Here is a 12778-nt window from a genome sequence, read left to right on the forward strand (position 1 = left end):
TTATTATTCTTAACCGCTTTTTAATTCCAATTTGAAATGACCATTTCCTTTTTGGCAAAAAGAGGATGGGGAATATCCAAATGACACACGACACGTTCACTGAACACTCCTTAAATTGCACGGTATAGTGTTAGATGTTGAAAAGAATGCATATGATAGCACTGCTGTCAGTTAATAAAGAATCTTTCCATCTTTAATCTAATCTGTTTTACAATTATTTTTATTTGTTAAAAACTGTTCTTAAAACAGTTTATGTGGTTTAAGTATGTTACAATCTACCTTTTTTTTTTTAATTAATACGGTACAAAAACAATAAACTGTAGATAATACTGGTACAAATGAGGCAGATACAAATGTTCCTGTTCATCACTAACGATGATGTTACGTCTATAAATAATTATTGGTGTAATTGTACCAATCATTGTGAATAAATAGATTACCCTGTGTCTCCTCACTGAAACCTCTTGTCTCGTTAGTCCTCGGAGTATGATTAAAAGAGCTACAATGTTTTTAATAATTTATAAAACACTTGTAAGCATTTTGATTGTTGCTTTTACACTATAAGTCAAGCAGATTTCTTTGTATACTGGCCAACACAATCCTATTGTAACAACAGTTCAGTACTCTGAATCTTACATAGCATTTGGTATACCCTATAAGCAAAATACTAATAACAGTTTCTAGAATGGGAAATGGTACAAACAAGCCTTGCTCTTCTTATTAAATATAGCCTTTTAATGAGAAATAGATTATTATATGAAACATTCATTTGAAATAAGCTGATATAATGGTGTCAACAGAACAGCAAAAAAGTACATAGGCAAGGTATTAGGTGTAAAAATCTTCAGACATGTCCATGGATACATGTAAGCAACACTGTGGTAGCATAATGCCATACGAGTAAATGTGCTTGTTTTATGGACCTTGCGGTGGCTCAAACCTAAATCGTAATGTACAGAATGTTTTGACAATATAAAAACAGTCATACATTGTCATGAATCTAATTAGATACATTTGACATGAGTGCCCTGTACTTTGTGCTGATGTACTCAAATGGAGGGCTTTTTTAAGTAGTCTTTGTATTCCCTTTCAATACTGTTATATTATTATAATAATGTTACTGTAGCAGAGGTTGTTACTGTAACAGAGTTCATATTTACAGATACATTGTACAACAGGGGACAAAAAATGTCAACCAAAACTTCAAGTCATCCTTTGACCCTCTGTCTGGTGTTTGATTTCCCCACATGCACAAACCTCCTGAAAGGGGTAGATCTCAGGAGGAGATGAAAAGTGTTTATTAGATCAGCATTTATGGTCCTAAATTCTGAAGCTAATTCAGTGTCACTCGTCTGTGTAACATCTAAAAGTTTTCTCCAGCTCTAAACGTGTTAAAGGGATAGATAACAGGCACTTAATAATACTAATAATAATAGAAATAATAAGAATGTAACAATTCATTTGGATAGTCCAATGTTAATGCTGAACAATCAAGTCCCCAATTTACTGCATATCTATTGACTGCAGGCTTGTGGCCATCTCAGGCATCTTGAAAGAATCCATTAGGAGATACTGTTAGCATGCAAATGTTAGAATGGCAATGCTATGGACCCTAACACATTTGCAAAAGTGCACAGTCTACCATTAATTAGCATAAGCATGCTGAAAATAAGCTCAAAATTCATAACTTGGCCTGATAAACAACAATACCAAGGAACTTTGAGACAGCTTGCAGTTACCATCTACACCCGAGCAGATTGGTCACGATACAATACATTTGAAAGGTATCCACTGGTTCTCTCTCCCCTTGCTGCTGCTGTCCTAAAGGCAGTGCTGCCGTCCTATGCAAATTTGAAACAATAGCATTGCAGCGGTAACTGCTCACTCACTAAATGCACCTTTACGGATGTTGAGGTATTGACCTGACAAAAGAAATAGACTGGTGAAAGTATCGTGCTGTGAGATTGATTTGAAAACACAGAGCTGAGCCTGACAACCTGAGCCTCAGTCATCCTGAACCAGCCACCACATATACGCTAACCCGTAAATTGGAAATTGGTAAACTATTTTCCAGACTACAGAATCACCTGAAATTGATAAGATTTGTAGTGAAACATTACATATCTGACTAAATTGTTATTTATAAAGCACCTCTCAAGAGTTAAATGTGCTTCACGAAAAGACTGGCAACAGCAAAACAAAAGATAAGGATAATCATCGCCACACAAAGCCAGAGATTATTCTGTCAGTTACATCACGGCAAGAATGCACATCAAAGCTGTGATTGTGGATGCAGTAAAATCTGCAGCTGACAAAGATCCGTCCGTAAGAATCAGAAACAGGTTTTATTCCAGGGCCGCTGCAATTTCTTGCTTAATCAATGCCCCAAAATTTGACCACTGTTTTCAAGACGTGTTGGATTGGAGGAATTGCAACCTGGTTCATGTTTATGTCACAACTCACCACGGTTGTTCCTGTATTACATGCCTCTGCTTTCAGCTGACCCCACAAGACGAGTGACATCACAATGTAAAAGAACAACAATTATTTACAAGAACACAAAATTAAACAAAAAGTACCAAGGGAACCAAACTATAGCTACATTAAGAGACCCAACAGACATTAAAAACAATAGAACAATCTGAAGAATAGAACATTTGTTAGATGTTAGTCTAAATTCTTGCAACTGGGCTGGCAGCTTTTACACTGGGACGAAGGATTTTCCAGAGTTTGGGAGCCACAGCAGCAACAATTAAATCTCCTCTTTTTTTTAAGTTCAACCCCACCAATGGCTAGAACAGCAGGGTTGTATGACATGATTGGCCTTGCCTTTGTTGTTGTTAACAAACATGCAGGTAATGGAGTGGACCTACAAAAACTAAACAGCAATAGCAATGTCTCAGCATCAGATTACCCAAATAAAGTGTGACCGACAATACATAGGTAGTGTTTCATATTTCAGTTTGATGATTTCGAGTGTTAAACACAGTTGCAGCTCTGTTGATGTTTCCAGCAACATGCAAAAACAAGGTTAAATTCCATATCTTGAGAGAAAAATGGAAATCTTTACATGTGGTCATAAAAAGCTGACAGATAAACACTGCCAAAAAGGTATTTTAAGCTTTAATATAACCATTTCTTTTTTTTTTTCTTTTTTTCTTCCTCTGGCACAACAGAGAAATTCAGTGGCTTTACAACACGATGTCTTATCCAACATAATATGCCTTCCCTTGTCATCTCCCTTTTTGCTGTGCTCTTATCTAAAAACTGAGAGAATAAAATAAAACCATAAAAATGGAACATTTTTTTAATTTTTTTTGTGAAACGGGGATGAACTTTATGTCTTACTGTATGTCTACCTCAGGGAAGTGTATGGCTTTAAGTTGTCTTGCAAATGTGTCTGAATGATGAATGTTTACATTTTGCTCTTGGTGCTGAAAAGCTCCACAAATCAGCAGTCACAACATGTACATTTTGCAAAGCTGTACAAAATAGCATTGATTGTTAAATCTTCAGACCACAATATTGCACTCACGCACCAGGAGGTACTGCCTTGTGAAAAACACAGCTTGAATTTCAAACACGGGAAGAAGCGCTCCAAATGCAAGATTTTGCTTAGACTGGAGTCAAATCTCAAATGACACATTCAATTAACGAACAGCAATAAGCATCAAGCCAAAGAAAATGTACACGCACATTTGCACACGCGCACGCACACGTACATTCACCCACATATATATGTATATATATAAACAGCTGGCTTTTGTTATTTGACATGACGATCCGTTACTGCCGTGCTGTGTGCCTTATGTGTCAGAACTATGACAGAGTGCCTCATAGCTCACGAAGAGCAATGCAGATTTGCTGTGGGTTTGAAATGTAATAAAGAGTCTAGAAGTAATGTGTTGCCTACTTACTCACTAGGGCTATTTAATCCTTACAATGTAGAAACATTTTTTTTTTTAAATATTAAACGGTCCATTATGTCTGAAATATTTTGCACATTAGCTGAAATAAAAGGATATCTGGTCTGCCCTTGTGTTATATCGTTATTACTTTAAAAATGTTTTTCTCAGTAAACAATGGCAGTTTCAGATATAACCTTTGATCCCTCAGAGTAAAATCAAGGCCTCTTTTTCACCAGTACATAGATCTTATATTTCATTTTTTTCTCTCTCTTTTAAGTTCTTTTAGGGAATGACAGACATGCTGGGACAAATATGATACAGTCTTTATAGTGGTTCCATTGATCTTCGTTATCTTATCTGAAATGCTTTTCATCAATGCCTTTTTCCTTTATCTCTTTACGAATTATGCTTACAAAGTTAATATTACATCAAAAGGCAGAAAAGGTCCAAAAATGAAAAAGAGAAAGAAAAATTAGGATTAATTTCCCCTCATAGTTCATTTGTTGGGTGTTTCAGTTTGCCGTCCTTGTGTTTGTGTTATTATGTTCAACAGAGTTTAGCAGTCAGGTGATCTGATTGTTTTAGAATCTCTGTGCTGTACATGTCCAAGGCATGATTTACTCGAATCATCTCACTGTTGTTCAGCTTGAGCCTATGCTTTAGCATACAAGAGAAGAGGTCCAGCTGGGGTTTGCCAGGTGCAGATGGAGGTGCAAGGCGATTAATTCGATCCCGAATGTCCAGCAACAGGAGCATAACAGATGAGGATGAGTAGAACTGAGTTCCTTGTGTGTACGACTGGTTAACCTGCTGTACGGCACTACGGAGCAGGTCGGCATTAAAGCGCAGGCTGTAGCCAAACACTTGAATATCAGATATTTTTATGTAGATCTGGCGCTTGTTAGGGTCTCCGAGATCCACCGGACCCTGTCCTGTGTCATTGCGTAGGCCAGTTGGGATCTTAGCACGGCTACGCAGGTAGATGTGCACCGTCTCAAAGAAGGTCTTCCACCGGTTGCCCAGCAGGAGAGTCCAGTTGAAGCACTGGGAGTTCTGCAGTCGTACTTTTTCCCAGCGTGGGTAACCATGTTCTCCAAAGGGCATGCTCCAGCCTTCTGAGTGACTACCACTGAATGGGTTGACATAAACAAAGAACATGGGGTCAATGCTGCTATTTCGCATCTGGCAGATCTTCATCGATAGACCGATTATCATGTGGAGGTAGTCCATCCGGTTTTTGTTACTCTTGAGAGTCAGGGACATGCGCTTACGCCATCGAGGGTCAAAGAAGGTCTCTAGTCGGATCTCATTACTGATGAAAGTAGTGTGAATGTACAGTCGCGAATCCATTTTCTGCAACAGGTATTTGAGTTCCAGGTCCTGAAAGTCCAGATCAGTTTCAAAGCTGATGAACTGCTCACTACGTTCTGAGTCCACATTCTGGGGCTCACAGCGACCACGGTACAACTTGTAGCCCTTGTTGCAGGAGCCACACTGGGAGATGTTTGCCAGGCTGCACATGGCACAGCTGTTGTTGCCACCTATGACACACGGGATGGGTCGCTGGCACAGCGTGACGCCTGTGTGGCACACGCATGTCCTTTGGCTCTCCAGGAAGGTCCCCCAGAACCCGTTCTCATTGCAGTAGAGGAAGGACTGAACCCTGTTGAGCCACTGCATCACAGATCTACAGAGAAAGGAGAAAGAAAATCACGAAGGAAGAACAGTGGTCAGATGGAAAGTCCAAAGGCTTATCATATCAGCACTATTTGTTGTCCCATTTACTACAAAATATATATGCAAGACATAACTGCTGACAAAATTTCCAGAAGACCTTTCATTTATCTCGATACACCCTTACAAAAAAATGTCAAAGATTTGAAACTTGATTTCACATCTATTACCGTGGACATGATGATTTTAATTGTGTTTCATTATATTTTAATTGGGTGGTAATGCACTTGAAGGATTTAAGAATAAAACCCATCATTAAGTTAACTGGGATGCATTACTGTATTGAGAGTAAGCTTGTACCTTGTGCTCAGTTGACTTAGCTTACTAAAATGAATGGACACCAATAGCTCGAAGATATGAAACACATAAAATAATCAAACCGTCAATGAAATGCATTGTTAAAGGGTTTGCACACATGCAAATCATCTAGTCAGGATGGTCTGGGAATAGGATAATTTCCTCCCTTCAAAGGGGAGGAGTTGTGTTATTCCCCTCAGGTGGAAGGCATTACTTGCTATTCTAATCGTGGCTCTTCTTCTCCCCTCAGGCATCTTTCCCTGTCATCTTGACAGTGTACTGGAACTTCTTTTCTGAGTGTAGGAGGTGAATTCTGAATCCTGATTTTTCAGAGGAGGGCTGATCAAGGTTAGCTTGACATGTTAATGAAGCTAAGGCTTAACTATGATGGATGACGATGCATTCTCACCAGGCCATAAAGCCCCCAAGCAATACCCAAAATGAGCCTGGAACAAATCATGTATAGAGGACAATGGAAGCACAATGCTTGATTCCACTAACTTTGACTTCAAATTGAAGACTTCAAATTGAAACTTTGACTTCAAAGTGAAGGGATGCTATAAATTATCCCCTGCATTCTAGGAAATGTAAAAATCTTGAAAAGTACTCAATAGCAATGTGTCCTTTATTCTCCCACGCAAAAATGTTTCGACATTCAGTGGTCATTGAATGGCTGGAATTCAATTCTGTAAATGGTTGGGCTTTTTGATTTGTATCACTGCTTGCAATAAAAAGGATATTTCAATATTGTCTTCCAGCTTGTTTGTTTGATTGCAAACTTGGAATGTGCCTTGTGTGGAGCAGCTATTTCTTGATCCTGTTGTGTGCACTAGTTGGCTGATTTCTGATTTTTGCCTTTTACCCTAGAAATAAGACGTCTTAATCTCCTGGTGCAAGAATTGTATTTGTGATTTTGTTTTAATCATTTTCCATTGCCTCTCTGCAGTTATGCAGTTTGGCCTGGAGTGTCTTCAGAGAGATGAGTGTATCATGTTAGTTGCCTCAAGCTTGTTTTTCCAGTCCATCGCAGTATGAATACTAAAGAGTCAGCAAGCAGAGATGTGCAAGTATACTGGTTTGACAATATTGAAGGGAAACATTCTGATGGTAAATCAACAATTTATATTACTATCAATACTGCGATTATCGCTGATTTTCAGAGTAGACCATAAACACACCACGGCGTTCCTGTCTTTGTTAGATGTTACATTTTTATTTGCTCCTCATCTGTCTAACTCTGAGCTGAAGCTACTTTGGCCATAACTTGTTTACATTAGCTAGTCAACCTACTGAAGCACAGCACGTTTATGTGTTCATGCAACCCGTCCAATAACGCAGCTTGGTCAGTGCAACTCAGTGTCTGACACCGACGCCTCATTTAGCGTGTGTATGCGACGCACACCCATCTACAGCATTGCAGGCAGAGCTACTGACATTATAAAAAGTGCAAGAATGTGTTGGTGCATGCATTTTGGCATTCACAAAAGAAACGTACCGTTTCAAATTTGTGCTATTTACACCCAAAAGAAAAAAGAATGTGCCTGAAAACATGAATGTTTCATACACTGCAAATAAAGCATTATACATCATACAATCGTGGTGGGAATTCTTTTTTTCTATATTTTAGCTCTGATAGTGAGATGATTATCATGATGCTGCCATTTACAGTGATTATTTGGCCACAATAATCATAATATGTAAATATGATACCAGCACAACCCTCTTACTGACAAACAAATCTTAACCACGTGTTCATTGTAAAGAAGACCTTTGAGTGGCAAAGGTTTGAAAGCAAATGCAATTGAATATATTTGCAATAACTGTTGAAATATTGTGCATCATGCAGCTAGTTTTATTTTTTGCCTTATTTGTTTCAAAAAAGCAGCAGCTTGGTTAGATTTGCCAGAGAAAGTTAAATGAAAATACATTGTTTGTTTGTTTGTTTTCATGAATTCAAGCCTTAAACAGCCTTGGTATTGTATAAGTCACATAGCATATGTTATGTGTTGGAGTATGGAAAAGAAAAGAGAGGAAGAGAACATCAGAGCAGGGTAATGGAAACTTTGTATTAACAATAGTGTGAGTTTCAATATTCCTTTTCAATATATTCGCACCACATTTTGCATACCCTCTGATCTAAAGAGAGCTGTGTTGTGATATAGGTTGAGTTCTATTATGATATAGCATCATGCATTATGAAGTGTGATTGTGGCTGTAGCCATGACTGTGCTTGTTATGATTATGACTGGGACACAGTCTATAATGGATGTAGCACTAATGCAGGGGTGTGCAGTGAATTGAAATGGTTGTGCTGGCTGAGCTTTGAAGCTACTGGATTCCTGAACTCCTGTGGTGTGTAACACATCTGTCATATCTGATAGAAGCACCACGGGTTCCAATCCCATGTGGCTTAACTATGCTTTCTTGGTGAATGTTAATAGGGGCAGTAAAGAGTAGTCATATAACATAGCACCATGCATAGTAACAACCACACATGCAGCCGCAGTCTGGGCAATCACAACATCCTCAGCTTCAGCTTCATCCACCACAGCTGCAGCTGTACACTGTATGTTGTCAGAGCTCGGCCTTGCGAAATAAGTAATGAGCAATAAATGCTTAATGTAAAGTGTCACATCATCTCTCCTTACTGGATTATCTGCAGAGTGTTATCCTGAACTGGCAGTATATCATAACGTACTTCCTGTTGCTATGGATCGGGAGGGATTGGGGGGAGCTGTTGGTAGCTCTGGATGAGAAAGAGCCATGAAGATGTGACAGGATATATGTTGTATCAAACTAGATGTAAAATTTGATTTAAACATGTTTAAGAAAATCTTAAAAACCGGTGCCATGTCTAAATCAATAGAAATTAGGGCAAATTAATTCATCACATGGAGGGCACATTCATATTTGTAAATATGCTTGACATGAATAATTAAAACGAATGCAAAGCCTGGATGCAAATGATTTGGCTGGGAGTGAAGCTACTTCATATCTGTCACTATCAATCATTTATACCAAAGACAAACGGCTATGTTCACTCTCCTTGAAGCAGGCTGCTATATTCATTACAGGAAATGCAATAGCAAATCCAATATACAGTAGCTCAGCTATAGGTTTGTGTGTGTGTGTGTGTTCACAACAGGGATTTACGATGCTTTGTAATGAATGGATGCCTTGCGGTGAGGTAAACCTGGAAAAATGACAAGTTGGTGATATGCAATTGTAATTATGGCCAGGTCTTTCATTAGCTGATGTAAACGTGTTTATTTACTGCCATTTTGCATTGTGAAATGGTGAAGGTGCAGCATGATTTAAATCTTAAAATCTTTTTTGGATAAGTTTAAGTTGATAACAAAATATGTAGCATTACAATAATTGCAATTAATAATAAGTAACTTGCCCTTATTTTGCCATCCACAATTTAATCAGACTAAAAGCGCACTAGGACTGGCACATTACGAATGCTTTGAGGCAGCATGTAAGAATTATGAAATAAAATGAAACCAGGAGCTGGTTCATTAAGAATGCATCACTCTACTGTGTTGTGGTGTCAGTCAATACATTATGGGATATAATGCACACCTATATTTTTAACTTCGCTTTGAAGCGAAGGCAGTAAAGCATCACAAAAAAAACGTTATTTTTCTCTTTTCTTACCTTTCCAGCCCATTGCAAAAAATACTGTGAGCCACCTGCAGCACCATGGTTCAACCACAGCCTTCTCAGAAAGTATCAAGTTCTTATGTCCTCTCTTCGTCTTGCATATCAGTATGCAGTCCAGTTTTCTTATAAGGTGTTACTAAATCTGGGGGATGATTTCACCAACCAATAATAGTGCTCCACCATCACTTTTATCCTGGTTACTTTGAGTCATGGGTGGTTTGATCCACCCTACTCTGCCTCTGACTGGCTTACCTTGATATTCTTATACTAACTCTAACCAATCTTACTCCTCATGCCTTAACCTAACTAACCCAATCAACAGAGGCAATGAGTACTAGCCAATCAGAGGCAGTGTAGGGCAAGTCATGCCGTCATTAAAGCAGGATTTGTAATTTAGCAGCCCAACGGAGCGTGTGTGTGTGTGTGTGTGTGTGTGTGTGTGTGAGAGAGAGTGTGAGTGCAGCTGTGTGGCTCTCAGAGCAAATTAAAGTGCAGGCAGGAAAGCGGACAAATGAGAATAATATTGACAAATATTTAAAATGTTTCAATTTAGAACGTCAGCTAATGGGTCTTTTTAAAGACCACTGATCAAACTATTTCACAATAATAGGAGGCGATAGCGTTCAGTGGCCAATAAATCGGAGCGCCCTCGTGACCCGATCGAAACAGGGCAATAAACTTCAGCAAAGCCAACAGAAAATAAAATAAACGGCAAGACATTTACGACAAAAAATATAAAAATTTCAGCACCTCTAATTGGATAGTGCTTTGAAATGCGTTCTAAAGCTCATTGAGCGAAATTACATGAAGGACAAGAGACATTCCCTTTTGTATTTCATTTCATTTTGCTTTAATTTTTTTTGAATCAACCAGTCATTTACCTGTTCATAGGTTTCAGACTATCCAAAGCAAAATCAACCAAAGCTGACATCCCTAATCAGTGGGGGTAATCTGTATTCCAAGTGATCACTAGGGGAAATTCTCCCAGCAGAGGAAACTGGCTGGCGTTTAAACCACAGGAGATGTCAATGAACATGATTCTTACAGTGCCTGTCCAAGTATGCACAGAGTAGCAGGTGGTTGACACTATCATCCTCCCCATTGTGGGCCTTATGTATGATCTGGACTCTGGAGGGAATCTAAATGGCCCCTCACAACGGATCTGGCCTGTTGTCATTTAGAGCCCTGGTGTGCCCATTCTTGGCCACTGGGGCCAGGCAGGATGTTTTTCACATCGTCATCAGCTCCCTCTGCAGCTTTACTGACAGGTTGAGGATGTGCTGGAAGGCCTCCCTGAGGTGGTTGGCACACACCTTGAAAACACTTGGGCTGATGGTTTATGGGCCTTCAGCTTTACATCAATTACCTCATCCCCTGATCAACTGTTATAAGCTGCCCAGAGGAGAGGTGAAGGTTGGAGTCCCTGTTGGTGATGGGGGAACTTTTTCTTCAATTGGGGACAAGAGAAGATAGATTGATGGCACTATACTGACTATACACATGCATGGGGCAAACTAACAAATGGCCTTTTAACATAGTTAGTCTTACAATACAGTTAAATATTAGTAAAACAATTAATAATTTGCATTAGATGTTGACGGGTGGAAATAAAACAAAATGATTTTCTGTACAACCGTTAACACTAAAATGAAAACATAACATAGTTTATAACCCCTGGGTGAGCTTTAGATCATTTGCATATATGCAAAGCATGCACACGCACACGCGCGCGCACACACACACACACACACACACACACACACACACACAAACAAACAGATGTAATGAAAACAAATAAGTCTTCCATCTGATGCAAACCTGTCTCACACGAGCAAGCAAATAAAACACGCTGCTCTTTTCTCCAGCGCCATCAGGCACCCTTGATGCATACGCCACGGAAGAGGAGGTGGCTCTTTGATAACACTTCAGAACAAACCTTTGCCAACTCTCACACACACACACACACACACACACACACACACACACACATACACACATACACGTAGGTGTGTGCCTTTTCTGTCAGTGACAGTTGACAACTGCTCATTTTCAGACCACTTAAATGAATATTTCACGATTTCTGTTTCCATTTGTATAGCGACATCCCCCTACACGGAACGGTTTTCAGGATGTTTCATCTGGCACCTGTGAACTTTGCATATTTTCCATGGTGTTTTCTAATATTTGCTGCAGCGGAAGGGGGAAATTGCTCGCGTCTCAGGCAGTGCTAACGCCATAGCACATCTACAGCAAGGCTCTTAAGCTGCAACTGCAGTAGGCGGTGACAGATGTGTGCAATGACCTATCAAGAAAACTCCCACAGCTACATTTTCTTTTCAGACTGCAATGTGAAATACAAGCGTGAGCAAGAGTGCTTTGGGCATGTGCAAGCCTCAGCACTAAGTTGGCTTGATGGACGGAAACAACAGAGCCATAAGTTGAAATGTAAAATGGATGACATCCTTACTGTGCATGCTTCAAGAAGCAACAATCAAAATAAAACCTCTACATCATCTCAGAGGAGACATTTCCCTGAAAGATGTCATTACACTGCCACATCCTCTTGCTTTTCTTGCACTTGTAAAAGCAGATATCTAAACAATATCAGCGCCAAAAAACGACACCTTTGCTGCATGTTGCTGAGTAAATCCACACCTCATTCCCACTATGATGTGGAGGTCGTGTATCTACCCACCTCTCCCTAGGCATCTGGTGGTTGGGGTTGTGGTGACAACGGATGCTGAGGCCAAAGAGCTTGCGGGCGGTGCGCTGGATCTTGAGCCGCTGGATCTCCAGGGAACTCTGCAGGAGCCTGTAGCGGGCCTGAAGGTCCCAGTCGCTGCCCCACAGGAGATGCACACTGCTGATGGGCAGAAAGTGAGTGGAGGGTAGCCTCTTCAGGAAGGACTTGAACTCATCTGGATGACAGAGAGGGATGGAGAGAGAGAGCAGATTGCAAAGCAGAGAGATAAGGAGTGGAGAGAGAGAATGTGAAAAAGTGGAAAAAGAGGAATTAAAGTGTGTAATACATTTTCTGACCTGAATGCTTCGAATTTGCTGAGTTAGGTATTCTAAAATAGTTTAAATAATCAGATTATTTGAATTAAAGGAGAGCACTTTACATTCATCCTCAAACTTTTAAGCGAATAAGGTACACAGGTAAGCAGCAGGTA

The 12778-nt window shown here is 39.7% G+C and overlaps 1 protein-coding gene across 1 annotated transcript in view; it reads right to left on the reverse strand.

The window, feature by feature from the left end:
• Positions 1-4224: 4224 nt before the first annotated feature.
• The window catches only part of brinp1 (bone morphogenetic protein/retinoic acid inducible neural-specific 1), a 71898-nt gene continuing 63344 nt past the window's right edge, over positions 4225-12778 (reverse strand). The window contains exons 6-7 of the mRNA XM_076099919.1: positions 12301-12523; positions 4225-5595 (exon numbers count right to left, since the gene is read on the reverse strand). Coding sequence (XP_075956034.1) covers positions 4455-5595; positions 12301-12523 — 1364 coding nt within the window. The 3' untranslated portion in view covers positions 4225-4454. The remainder of the gene's footprint in view (positions 5596-12300; positions 12524-12778) is intronic.

This window comes from Anarhichas minor, unplaced genomic scaffold, assembly GCF_050575085.1.
Source record: "Anarhichas minor isolate MPS153535 unplaced genomic scaffold, ASM5057508v1 ptg000002l, whole genome shotgun sequence".
Classification (NCBI taxonomy): Eukaryota; Metazoa; Chordata; class Actinopteri; order Perciformes; family Anarhichadidae; genus Anarhichas; species Anarhichas minor.